General features: G+C 42.1%; 1 protein-coding gene across 1 annotated transcript in view; it reads left to right on the top strand.

Annotated features, from left to right (window-relative positions):
- The window catches only part of Tsga10 (testis specific 10), a 129,380-nt gene extending 127,746 nt beyond the window's left edge, over positions 1 to 1,634 (top strand). The window contains exon 20 of the mRNA XM_045148050.1: positions 796 to 1,634. Within this exon, the coding sequence (XP_045003985.1) occupies positions 796 to 820 (25 nt within the window). The 3' untranslated portion in view covers positions 821 to 1,634. The remainder of the gene's footprint in view (positions 1 to 795) is intronic.
- The last annotated feature ends 12,047 nt before the right edge of the window (positions 1,635 to 13,681 follow it).

The raw sequence follows: 13,681 nt of genomic DNA, 5'->3' as shown, positions 1-13,681 counted from the left end.
TGGGTGTCTTCTGTCAGTCTTCTACCTTGTTTTCCTGAGCTAGTCTCTTCTGGATCTGGATCTCCCTTCATGTGGTTAGACGGGCTCACCAGGGACCCTCAGTGATTCTCTTGTTCTGGGGTCACACACAGGCATGGTCATGCTTGACTTTTTACATGTTAGGGACTGAAGTCGGCTCCTCATGCTTGTGCAGCTAGTGCTCTTACTAGCTGAGCCATCTCCCTAGCCCCTCATTCTTTTTTAGTTTTAGATAAATAGTGTTTGTTGCAGACAGCTTCAGGTTCACTGAGATGAACTTCCAGACTAGGCACAGTTATGGAGGAAAAGATACTTATTGAAGCTTACAGACCCAGGGAAAGTTCCATAGTGGCAGAAGAAGCTGGCCTGCCTCCACAGGTCCAAGCAGAGAGAGAGAGAAGTACAAGTCAAAAGCCACACAGCACAGCACACTTCAGGAACTCCAGCTAGGTACACTTTGCATATCTTTAGATTGAAATCTGAAACCCACCACCACACCTAAAGATCCACCCAGTTACATTGCCTCCAGCCAGGTGGCTACAGATGCAAACTACAAACAAAAAGCTGAATATATTGGGGGCTATCTATTCAAACCACCACACTGTTCCATAGTGGTTTTTTTTAAAATGCATTAAATTTCTTTTCCACCCCAGAAGTTGTGGAGGTGAGGGCGACAACTCAGGTACTGAAGGAATAACACTTAGAAAATGAGCTTTAAACGTGCTGAAATGATTGAATTAAAACCCTAATAGTCTGCATTATTTTTTTCTCTTATAGGAATCTTTGCTATAGAGATTTCTGACATGAAAAGATTCTCCACGTCCTTGGAAAGGTCAAAGATACAAACGGATTTTTTTTTTGCTATATGATTGCATTTATCTTTTGAATGCTTGACGATGTCAAATGTATTTATTGACTTTGTGCCTCTGAGTCTGTTCTCATGTGCCATATCACAGTGATCTGAGATGATGTATGCAAACAAAAATGCATATGGCTCTTTCTATCCACACAGTCATAGTGAGTGTAAAATCTGCTTACTTCACTATTGAGCACTGTTTTGTTAACTATCCGGAGTAAATAAAGAAGCTTAAAAAAAGAGGGAAAAGTGTTTTTACAAAACTGATTTCCTTTCTTTCTTGCTATCTCAAATAATTGGTTGGTTACATTTTTTCTTTGTGATTGATGTTTTCATGGCTGGAGACATTGTGTCAAAATAGGCACAGTTTAACAACACTGGCCTGGGACCCAATATCATATTTTGGAACCAGCCTGACGTAAATTCCATGCCATAATCTAACTTTAAAGCAGCAGAAAGTAGGAGTGTGTTGGGGTTTTAAATCCATACTATTGTACCACTCAATGCCTAGCATGCATTTTAAAAAAAATAATTGTGTTTATTCCTACTATTTTTAGAAAGGTAGGTGATGATATATCTGTCCAGAATGTAAGATTTTTTAAAAAATCTGTATTTTTAAAAACATTAAAGTACTGCAATGAACTTAATTGCTATTTTATTTATTTTTTGCTTGTAGCACCTGTCTGTTATCTAGAGTAATGAGTTGTTTCCCTCCCCAATCTAAACCTCTTACATCTCCTTTCTGTCCATGGGTCTTGATTTAATGTTGACACCTGAATGCTACTGTATTTTACTGATATAAGCTATTTGTATTCTTACCATTTTAATAAAAAAAACAAGTCCTATAATTAATAGTATTCATATGTAGACAGTTTTTTGTTGTATCTAGTCATTATTTAATATTTAAATTATTAAATATTTATTTAATAGTGATGAAGAGAGCACCTTAAGCACATTAGTAACCTGTTATTTTACTATAAATTCTTGATACATATTCACTTTAGATTTATCTTTTAAAATCTTCAGGCTTACTCATTTAGTCTAAAAAGCAATCATTACATATTGGTTTAAAAAGGAATAATTATTCTAGGCCAGTCTGGGCTATAGTGAAGACCCTACCTTGAAAACAACAAAAGGAATAATTTAGGGCCAATGGGTATGGCTCAGTGGATAAAGTGCTTGCTGTGCATGCATGAGGATTGGATTTTGGATCCCCAGCACCCACATTAATGTCGGGTGGGTGTGACAGCCCACTTGTAATCCTAGTGTTTGGAAAGTAGAGATGGGATCCCCAGGGTAAACTGGATAGCTAAGCTAATTAAATTAGTGAGTGCTAGGTTCAAGTGAGAGACCCTGCCTCAGTATGCCACACATATAGGAACACACATCACACATCACATATGCATGCACATGTAAAAAATGAATAATTTAAAATAAGGTGCCCCTTTAAAACATTTTAAAGAATAACATGCAAAAATAATTGTTCTTGCTAATATTAAATAATGTACTGATATATATCACAAAATTAATTTTTGTTATTTGACTCAATGACTGGTACTAGATCATTACAACATTGATTATAGTCTGTTAACCTAGAAAAGTAACAAAGACCTGAATGTCACCTATTATATACACTTCCCAGGTCATATGTAGAACATAGTATATTAGGAAAGGGTGTGAGCATCAGGAGTAATGTATGTAATATGATATTTTCCTACTTAATTAAAAGTATACTATGAGGCTGGAGAGATTTCTTAGTGGTTAAACACTTGCCTGTGAAGCCTAAGGACCCAGGTTGGAGGCTCAATTCCCCAGGACCCACGTTAGCCAGATGCACAAGGGGGTGCATGTGTCTGGAGTTCGTTTGCAGTGGCTGAAGCCCCTGGTGCACCCATTCTCTCTCTCTCTTTCTCTCTGCCTCTTTCTCTGTCTGTCACTCTCAAATAAATAAATTAAACAACAAAAAATTTTTTAAGTATACTATGAAGCTGATCATGGTGGCACATGCCTTTAATCCCAGCACTCAGGAGGCAGAAGTGGGAGGATTGCTGTGAGCTCAAGGCTACCTTGAGACTGCATAGTAAATTCCAGGTCAGCCTGGAATAGAGCAAGAGTCTACCTTGAAAAAAAAAACAAAATAAAACAAAAAGTATAGTATGTTTGACTTGAGCCATTAGTTACAAAATACTTATTTTTGTTTCTTTTATTTATTTATTTATTTATTTGGTTTTTCGAGGTAAGGTCTCACTCTGGTCCAGGCTGACCTGGAATTAGCTATGTAGTCTCAGGGTGGCCTTGAACTCTCGGCAATCCTCCTACCTCTGCCTCCCGAGGGCTGGGATTAAAAGCGTGAGCCACCACGCCTGGCTCTTTTTTTATTTTATTTTGGGTTTTTTTTTGTAGTTACAAAACATTTTAAAAGAAAATAATATAGTAGGTATAAAGTGATTAACCTTATCTATAGATGAGAGACTCCTTACCTGTATTCAATATTAAAACTTCAAAAACAAGATTTTCTATTAAGGTTAGTATTCAATAGCATTTTTAAATATATTTTATTTTTATTTGAGAGGGAGAGATAGATACAGAAATAGGCAAGTGGGAAGAGAGAGAGGGAGAGAATGGGCACACCAGGGCCTCCAGTCCCTGTAAACGAACTCCAAATGCATGTGCCCCATTGTGCACCTGGCTTACCTGGGTTCTGGGGAATCGAACCTGGGTCCTTTGGCTTTGCAGGCAAGAGCCTGAACCGATAAGCCATCTCTCCAGTCCTCAATAGCATTTTTTAAATAAATAAATGTTTTATTATTTTTATTTATTTATTTGACAGAGAAAATGGGGGGAGAGAGAGAGAATGGGCACACCAGGGTCTCCAGCCACTGCAAATGAACTCCAGATGCATGTGCCCCTAGTGCATCTGGCTAACATGGGTCCTGGGGAATTGAACCTGGGTCCTTTGGCTTTGCAGGCAAGTGCCTTAACTGCTAAGCCATCCCTCCAGCCAACATTTGTTTTTAAATGACATACTTGTCTCTTGATATAAATATTTATTAGTCTTTTGATGTGATAGAGGCTGCCTATAGAAAACCCATTCTTAAGTAACAAAATAGTCTGAAAAAGAACTCTCAGCTCTCAAATGTTTTATTCAATACAAAACATCTACTCATTGCTGTAAAAAGAATGTGAAAAAGAATTGTTAACTATAAATAATTTAAAGATGATTTGTGAACTGGTAATGATATATGTAATGATATGTAACTGTAAACCCAACATTTGGGAGGCAGAGGCAGGAAAGATCATTCAAAAGTTCAAGGCCAGGTTGGTCTGCAGAATGAGTGATTACAAGCCAGCCAGGACTATAAAATGAGATCCTGTCACAAAAATGGACAGAATTTGTTATATAAAAATCCACAATGCACAACCTACATTCCCCAACGAGGAGGGTCCCTTCAGAGGGCGGGATACAGGGAGGAGGCTAATGATGGTACCAACATGGCTGTGTGCACACTGTGTACATAACTAATAAAAAACTTTTCTTAAATCTCAAAGGTCTGTATACCTTCAGGGTTCTTTTAGTCTTTTCTTTGGTTAATCTAAGCCATTATCCAACTTTGTTTTGGAAGTAGAAGCAAGTCGTTTGTATGAGGATCTATCCACAGTTAATAAGGTCCAACTGTTTATAAGTTCATGTTTTCAGGGGGAGTAGATGTTACCTACCTTTTTTATTATTTTAAAAAATTAGTTGCTTTTTTATTTTTATTTTTTCATATATTTATATATACATATGTACATATTTTGCATTTCTATCATATGCACCCCATATCACTCTCCCTTATCTACCTAGGCCCACCTTCTCCTCACTTACCAATGGCTGTGCCATGGAAGAGAATGGCTTTCCCTCTCCCAGCAGCCATGAATGGTCATTAGCTCCTCAGGGAGGAAGGTAGCCACATAAGCCCTTCCCCTATCATAAAAGAGTGTTGACTTCTCCGTCATGTATAGGTCATGTGCAAATGACCACAGCTGCTGTGAGTTCATGAGTGCACTGGCCTTGTCATGTCTGAGCAACAGAGTTCCACAGCACTCCTCCCTGTCCTCCAGCTCTTACATTCTATCTATCCCCTTTCTGCTATGTTCCTGAGCCCTGAATAAGATGTTATGTAGGTCCAAGCACTCTTTATTTTGTTATTTGCACCACTTTAACCAGTTATGAGACTCTGCATTAACCTCCTCCACTGCCAAAAAATAAAAGAAGCTTTCCAACTCTAACCAGGACAGACTGAAAGTATAGTTAATTTGTGAGTATAATGATAAATATTTAGATGGCTGTTTGACAACACATCCATTTAGTAAAACAATAGTAGGTTCTCCCTTAGATCCCATGGTCTGCACAGCCATGGTTTTTTAACTTTGTTTTCAGTACCAGACATGAATTTCCTCTTGTGTAACACACCTCAAATCCAACCAGAGAGTGGTTGGTTACTCCCACAATAATTTAATGCTCCCATTGTAGCAGAGAGCAGGTGTCCATATTGCTAGGATGATCACTCAACCAAACAGTTTATGGGAAGAACAGGTTTATTTCAGGCTTACAGATCCAAGGAAAGTTACATCAGTGGTGGGAGAAACTGGCTGCCTTTCACAAATCCAAACAGACAGGAACTACCACCAGCCAACAAACACCAAAAAAGCAAGCAAGCAGGAACCCTGAGCTCAAGCTCTTCTCTTCACACCTTTGGGCTAGAATTAGATTCACCTTAAAGTGATATGCCCCTTCCAGCAGGTTACTAGAGACTTAAGCAGGAAACTTAAATACCTGAGGCTATAGGGGACATACATTCACATCCAAATGACCACATCTGCCTCTGGTCCCCATAGACGCATGACCATCTCATATTGCAAACTGCATCCAGTCCAACTTTAAAGACCCCATAAGCTCTACCAGCATTAAGACTATTCCAAAGTCCCAAGTCTCATCTGAGACTTCAAAAATAAATTATGATTTATTTGAGACAGAGAGAGGCAGATAGAGAATTAGCATGCCAGGGCCTTCAGCCACTGCAAATGAAGTCCAGACATGTGCTGCCTTGTACATCTGGCTTACCTGGGTCCCAGAGAATCAAGCCTGGATCTTTTGGCTTTGTAGGCAAGCACCTTTGCCCCCGACCTGCGGGGCCAATATTACGCGGGGTGGTCGAGGAGGGCTGCAACCTGGAAGAACGGGCAGAAAAGAAGGAGACCAAGCAGAGGTTTTGTCAAGGTCTCGCTTAATGTTGGATTTTTTAGCCTTTTTATAATCAGTCAGCAGGCAGGGGGGTCAAGCAGGGGGCACAAGGAGGTATGGCCACCTGGCCGTAATCTTTCTGGAACATCTTGGAATGGTTTTTCAGAGCTGTTGTTTGCCCTCGAGGAGGGGCCATATGAGGGCTGTTAGTTCTTCTTTTGTCCTAGGGTAGTGAGGGGCCATATGAAGGCTGTTAGTTCTGTTGTCCTAGGGTGGTCAGGTCATGGTCTCTGACATTTCCTCCCTCTTTATATAATTGAAATGGGCAAGGTACCCTGTCTTAGGCTATATGGTATGCTTCCAGTCCCAGCACCAGTTACTGAAGATGGCCCGCCTGTCTTAAGCTATGAGGGCTGCCTCCACCCCTGGATCCACAATAATCCCGTCATTGGCCGTGATCACAGCTCATGGAAGGTGATCCACCTGTCTTAGGCTATGTGGGAATGGGCCCTACAATATTCTCATCTCTGGCTGTGGCCATAGCTTAGCGGTGTGCCTGTGGGCTTGGTACCATAATAATCCCGTCATTGGGAGCCTACAGCCATTTAGGGAATTGAAATCATGACCTATTGTTAGCCAAGGAAGAAAAATCAAGTCGGGCCGAAGGAGAGCCAAGGGGTGCCTCATGTGTTTGGCCCTCTTCTTCTTGTAGTTGCAATCTGTGGTAATGGACAGACACCAAATTTCTGGTGACAGAATCAACCTGTTCTTTGACAAAAGAAGTTAGTTGTTTAAATGCCCAAGGTCCAAAAGAAAGAAGAAGGAGGAGTCCTACGAAGGGACCAAGAATAGAGGGGAGTAATGTGGAAAACAGAGGAGAAGAGGAGAACCAGTTTTGGTACCATGACTCCTGCTTTTCCCGGTTACGATTTCGTTCCTGGAACGGACCTTGTCAATACTATTTTGAACTAGGCCAGTTTTGTCCGCATAAAAACAACATTCTTCCTTAAGTGCAGCACAGAGTCCCCCCTCTTGTAGAAAGACTAGGTCTAGCCCACGTCTGTTTTGGAGGACTACTTCAGACAAAGATACCATAGAGTCCTTTAAGTCTTGAAGACCCTTTTGTAATTCCTGTAAGTCCTTATCTACTGCCAAAGAGAGTTGATTAAATTGTTGTTGGGAGGTGACTAATGAAGGACGCCTGTGCCTGCTCCGGCGGCACCCAACCCCAGGATAACAGCAAGAGTGATGGCAGTGATAGGCTCCCATTTGGCACGTGACGGAGATGTTCCTCCCTCCCAAAAATGGAGGAACTCATCTTTAGAATGTATTGTTAGCTTGGGGAAGAGTTGTACAAGGACACAATATTCTTTGTGAGCTAAGAAGGTGGAAGTTACAATGTAAGGAGTGAGACCAGTAGAGCATGTGAAGTAAGTGCCAGCAGGGGCAACAATATAGAGAAAGCTAGAGTTAACAACGTGAGTGAGATTGCAGGTTGTTTGAAGCTCTATAGGGGGAAGCATGGACGGACCCAGGAGGCACACCCCACACCCAGATACCTGGGCGACAGTGAGGCCAACCCCATCTTGCCATTGCCACCGTAAAGCCATGGTGTCATTGGTCACCGTTAATTCTGCATATAAAGCTATCCCTTCATAAAAAGGGGGTCGAGGTGAATAACATACCCAGCATTCCTGAAATTCAGATATATTGGTCTGATGTATGGCCTCTATAGAGGCGTTAATCATGGTCAGAATAAGGCCTGCCTATGAAGGCAACCCTAACGGTAGGGTAGGTTGAAATAGAGTGACATCAGTAACAGCTTGTGGTGTTGAGGGGGGGGGGTGTATGTTTTTAGCCTGGCTGGGAGGGGGCTGATGAAGAACAGGATTTGGTCCTATAGCAACTTTAGAGAATTGAGGGTTTTTTTTAAGAAGTTTAATTTTAAAAGTAAGGCCAGGGTCTGTCCCGTAGGCATATAACCTAAGGCCCCACTCAAAGCCTCTGTTGGTCCAATCCTGTCTTTTGCCTTCTGGCATGAAGCTAATATTGAGTGGATTACACCACCCTTAGATTAACTGAAGCAATTTATTGGCATCTATCCATAAAGTCCGCCTTCCATGACAAAAATTGTCCTTGGGTTAGAACTGACTGAACAACTCGGGTCCACTCTCCCGGGGTTAAATGACCTCCCCCAGAAAGATCCTCAAGAAGGGAGAGAGTAAAGGGGGCTGTTGGGCCATAAGCCTGTACTGCAGAGTGGAATTCTTTAACCTTTTTAAAGCGCAGGGGGTGATAGTGAGTCTCCGGGGGTTGGGCACCCGGAGCAGCGGCGGGAATTCCAACAGGGGGCACTAAGAGTTCCTCGGGCCCTTCCTCTGCCTCTGAGGTTTCCTCATTATCCAAAACCGGAGGAGAATCTTCTAATGGGGCATCCAAGGAGGAAATCTGGGTTGTGGCGGTGGAGCGCATACTCACTGGGAAAGCCAAGGGACGGCTGGGGCAAGAGATTTTTTAAAGTTTTTGGTTGGAGACTGTTTAGGGGGCTTTAATATAGCCTCATTAATTGAATTTTGCAGTAAATTTAAATCTGAAGAGAGTTGGGCAAAATCCTTTTGTAGTTTAAGAACATCCTGTAATTCAGTTATTTGTTTAGTGAGATGTTCCTTAGCGCCAGCGAGGGCAGAGGGAAAAAACCCCGAGGATAACAAGGTGGGAGTGCAAATTGGAGAGGGATAAGGAGGGGGTCTAAAAGGGAGTGCTGATGCAGTCGTAGGCCAGTTGGGATTGTGGTATTTAGCAGCCTCATCTTCAAGAGAAGCAGCATCACCTGGATCGAGGGGCTCGGGATCACAGTTTTTTGAAAAAACTGGGTTAATGAAGGGCGTACATCGAGAAGCAGTCTCGGGGGGAGCAGGCTCGGGCAAGGGTGGGTACAACCTTTCTACTGCTTGGGGAGCACCAGAGTTATTGGAGTTAGCACCCATATTGATAATGACTGACGGGCAAAGGGATTTTTCAGGAGGAGAAGAAAGCGAAACTAAAGAAACGCCACGTGAGAGAGGGCGGAGGCAGTACTCAGCAACAGAAAGGAGTTGTTGTTTATCTGGATCTGAATGCACTTCCTCCACTATGTCTCTTATGAGTCCCCAGTAGGAGAAAATCGTGGAGGGTGGAGGGAACAGAATCAGGTCCCTCCTCTAGAATACGGCGATTTAGGTCTTTACCAACCTTTTGCCATTTTTCAGGATGAATATCAGGACCAGAAATAATGAACCAGGGACACACTTTGTCAATGAAAACAAAAAATTAACGAGGTCCTTTTTCTTAACTCTAATTCCTCTTTCCCTGAGTGAGCTCTTTAAATCCTTAAGAAAAAGAGCCTCTTTACTAAGCTTTTGGCCCATTCTGAAAATCGGACGAGAATGAAAAATAAGGGCCCTGACTTACCGTGTCCTGTAGCCGAAATCGCGAGTGACAAAATGGCGGGGCACTCTTCAAAATGTCTCTTGGCGTCCCAAGGAGATCTCCAGCGCAGTTAGTCGTCCGGTCAAGACCTGTGCCTCGAGCCCCACATTGGGCGCCATTTGCCCCCAACCTGCAGGGCCAATATTACGCGGGGTGGTCGAGGAGGGCTGCAACCTGAAAGAACAGGTGGAAAAGAAGAAGGAGACCAAGCGGAGGTTTTGTCAAGGTCTCGTTTAATGTTGGATTTTTTAGCCTTTTTATAATCAGTCAGCAGGCAGGGGGGTCAAGCAGGGGGCACAAGGAGGTAGGGCCACCTGGCCATAATCTTTCTGGAACATCTTGGAATGGAACATCGTGACATTTTTTCAGAGCTGTTGTTTGCCCTCGAGGAGGGGCCATATGAGGGCTGTTAGTTCTTCTTTTGTCCTAGGGCGGTCAGGTCATGGTCTCTGACACACCTTAACTGCAAAGCCATCCCTTCAGCCCTCATCTGATATTTGAAGACTGTCTCTTAACTGTTAAGTCCTGTAAATAAAAAATGTTACATACTTCCAACACGTATGGCACAGAGTGAACATATTCATTGCAATATGGCATAAGGAGACTAGACCAGTGGAAAATCAATCTGGTACACATCTGCAATCCAAGTCTGACATCCATTACCAGTGTTGATAGTCTGAATTTTCCATTTCTATCCCTCAAGCTGGGCTAAGTAGCTCAGGTGAAAACTTACATTCTGAGCCAATAGCACTCCATGGTAGTCTTTGCACAGCCCTGTTATTTCCAAAACTTCAAGTTCCACTGCAAACCATGGCCCACTTTATAGTGGCCTCACTGGCCTTTTGACAAAGGGATATTGCCATGCTTCAGTGCTGCATCTTAGCAGTGTATCTTGAACCATGAGCACTTTATGACCTGCTTCTGAGCATTTTTTCATGTTTCTAAAACCAATGGCAGGTATGTAGCAACACAGCCAAGGTTAATCCAGGGAGAAATAAATCTTGACCTTAAAGAGCAGGTTACTTTTTCAGAATTCTTCCTTTCAGTCATCTCCTTTCAAAAGAATTTGCATTCCTATTTATTGAGCCTTTCCTTGGGCATCTTTTCCATGTAAAACCGTTGGACCATCCTTAATGGTGATAATCTATTTAACAATATCAGCTTTAGCAACCTAAAACCAGTCTCTGTGCCTGTTACTTTAAATTTGTTTAATTTTTTTCCAATTTTTCCTTCAATTCTTTATCTTCTGTTAAGTACACCAGTCTATTTATTTTAAATTCAACCTTTATCAAACTCTGGACAAATTCTGGAACCAAATTCTGTTGTAATCAGCTCCACATTGCTGGGATTGTCATCTAACTATACACAGCTCATGGAAGGAAGGGATTTATTTCAAGCTTTTGTTATGCCCAGTTCTTGGCACTCCCAGTGACCACCAAGGAGAACCAAACACATACGCAAGGGCAAGGAGCTTTATTTCTGGTTTAAACTCAGTCTCTTGACTTCACAAACTCAGTGGAGCTGTACAAGAGCCCCCAACAGTGGGGGCGGGGGGGCGGGTCTTTATAGGGATTTGAACAAAGAAGTAGGGAATGGGTACATGATTGGTTGATTTCTTAGGACATTGGCGGCAAGGTTGGCTGGCAGCAGCTAGATAACTAAGCAACCTCTGTTGCGATTGGCTAAACAAGCAGTGATAACATTTGTATGTATTTCGATTGGCCAAGATAGGAAGGTAGGAGGGACAAGTCTTTGGAAGTCTCAGTGTCCTGGGCAGGGGCCATGGCAGCTGCCCCTTCGTTCCTTTGTTTAAGCTGAAACTTGTAATTTAGGCCTAACCAGGGCAGCACTCTACTGAAGCCTGTCATGGCATCATTTAGTTTCTGGGTCCTTCACTTTCAGATCCAGGGGAAATTCCACTAATGGAAGAAGCTGGTTCCCCTTTCACAGATCCAAGCAGAGAGAAACCACCAGCAGCCCTCAAACACCAAAAGGCAAGCTAGCATGAATCCCAAACTCAAATTCTTTCCACACCTTTGGGCTAGAATCAAATCTGCCCCTATGGACACACCCTTTCCAGAAGGAAGCTTAAATACCTGAGGCTATGGGGTATATACATTCACATTCAAATGAGCACAGCAGGTTTATCTGCTAGGTCAGTATTATACACTGCAGGATCCACCACTGGGTGATATCACTGATGACTTTTTTTTACAGCAGCTTGCATAGAACCTTTTGGCACTATTAAAATTATCCACCAGGCCGGGTGTGGTGGTGCACACCTTTAATCCCGGCATTTGGGAGGCAGAAGTAGGAGGATCCCTGTGAGTTTGAGGCCACCCTGAGACTACAGAGTGAATTCCAGGTCAGCCTGAGCTAGAACAGACCCCACCTCAAAAAAACAACAACAAAAAATATTATCCAGCAGGCAGGAAGCTTCCAGCTTAGTTACAACTTGATTTCTCTGGGTCCTAAAGACAAACATGTGGTGTCTTCAGCATAGGGTCTTACCATTCAGTTCTGGTGAGCAGCCAAGAGCAATGTGGATGAAGATAATCTAGTCTCATTCTTCTACATGTAAATAGAAAGCTTTTAGAGTAGCATTTATTGAAGATACTGTCTTTTCTTCCAACTTTTTCATTTTTGCCAAAAATCAGATGGCTGTAGTGTTATAGGAATTAATGAGTCAGTGAAAATAATCAGGCAAAATCCACTTCAGAGAGAGGGAGAAAGCCTTTATTCACACACAGATCTCTGCTGGCTAATGCCAAAAACCTGGCAGAGGACCTGAACTCAGATTGTGTTGGACTTATATACCTTTTACAATCCTTTGTCTGAATTCTCACATGCTTAGAGAGGGGAGAGATTTACATCCATAAGTGCAGATTCTGTAAAGTAAGAACAGGCATCTGTCTCCTGAGATGAGGTAATTATATAGATTGTCCAAAGAGGTCAGGCTCAGAGTCAACAGAATTTTTGTGAGCGCCCATGAGAGGAATCTCCCCTGCTGCAGTTTCAGAGGAGGGAAGTGCAACATCCATCACTTCATTGGAACTCCTAGATACATTTACATTTTTTATAGATACATTGATTATATTCCACCTAAACTAATATAAGCTAGGAACATTAAATATCTGGTGTTCCTTCGATAGTCTCCCCACTTTTGAAGTCTTATCAATCTTATAAAAACTTCAACTTCTATAAATCTGAGTCTTTTTGTTTCACTGGACTATAATAAACCCTTGGACTTAGAGCATCCAGTGGTAGTAAGTCTACTTAGGAAGTCCAAGATGCAGGGCCCAAATAATAATCCTAAAAAGATCTTTGTTAGTGCTGTGATCAGGGACATAGTTCACTTAGCCCATGACCAATAGCTGTCCCATGACAGGAGTTTATTAATTTTCTTTACTTTTGTCACACTTTTTTCTAGTCTCTGGAGGATATTCATAGTGACTCCAGGTTAGTTTGTATAAAGCAGCATTCCTTACTTAAATAAGCACAGTCCTCCTTTATCAGCTGTAAGCAGATTCAGGCCTCTCAGGTTTCGTATAAACATATTGGCCAGGGAATTTAGCTGCTTTTGTAGGTCTATTAATTGCTTGACTATTTGGTGTACATTATCTATGAATTTAGCAAACAAGGTATATTAAAAGTGTATAAAAACTCCATTTTTTTTTTCATTTTTAGTTCCTATTCATACATGCTTCCCAGTATGTATGGCTTGATATGGCACAGACTGCTACAAAAATAGCCCCTCCAATTGTGTCACTATGTCGAACAAGGCTATAACTATTCTTTTCCCCAGTTTTAACCCTGTGACACCATTGCCCCTATCCCCACTGAGAACACCAGCAATGGTACCACTGCCACACTGAATTGAATGGATTTGCATCATGACCATGGTCCAGAGGAGCTCCCCATAGACTTCCTCAAGCTTCTGGTGCTCATGGGCCAATTGGCTCCTGGTTGTGCAATTGGTGCAGGCCTGTAGATCCTCAAGCTTCAACTGTGTGTAGACCAGTTCCTGGTGTGGTCAGAGCAGAGCTGCAGATCACTGGAGCCTCTGCAGGGTGACTCAAGAGTGGCTGGTGTGGACATTATTCTGTCATCCAAAA

The sequence above is a fragment of the Jaculus jaculus genome, chromosome 4, assembly GCF_020740685.1.
Source record: "Jaculus jaculus isolate mJacJac1 chromosome 4, mJacJac1.mat.Y.cur, whole genome shotgun sequence".
Classification (NCBI taxonomy): domain Eukaryota; kingdom Metazoa; phylum Chordata; class Mammalia; order Rodentia; family Dipodidae; genus Jaculus; species Jaculus jaculus.
Note: the sequence above shows the minus strand (reverse complement) of the source record. Positions and strands in the feature narration are given on the sequence as shown.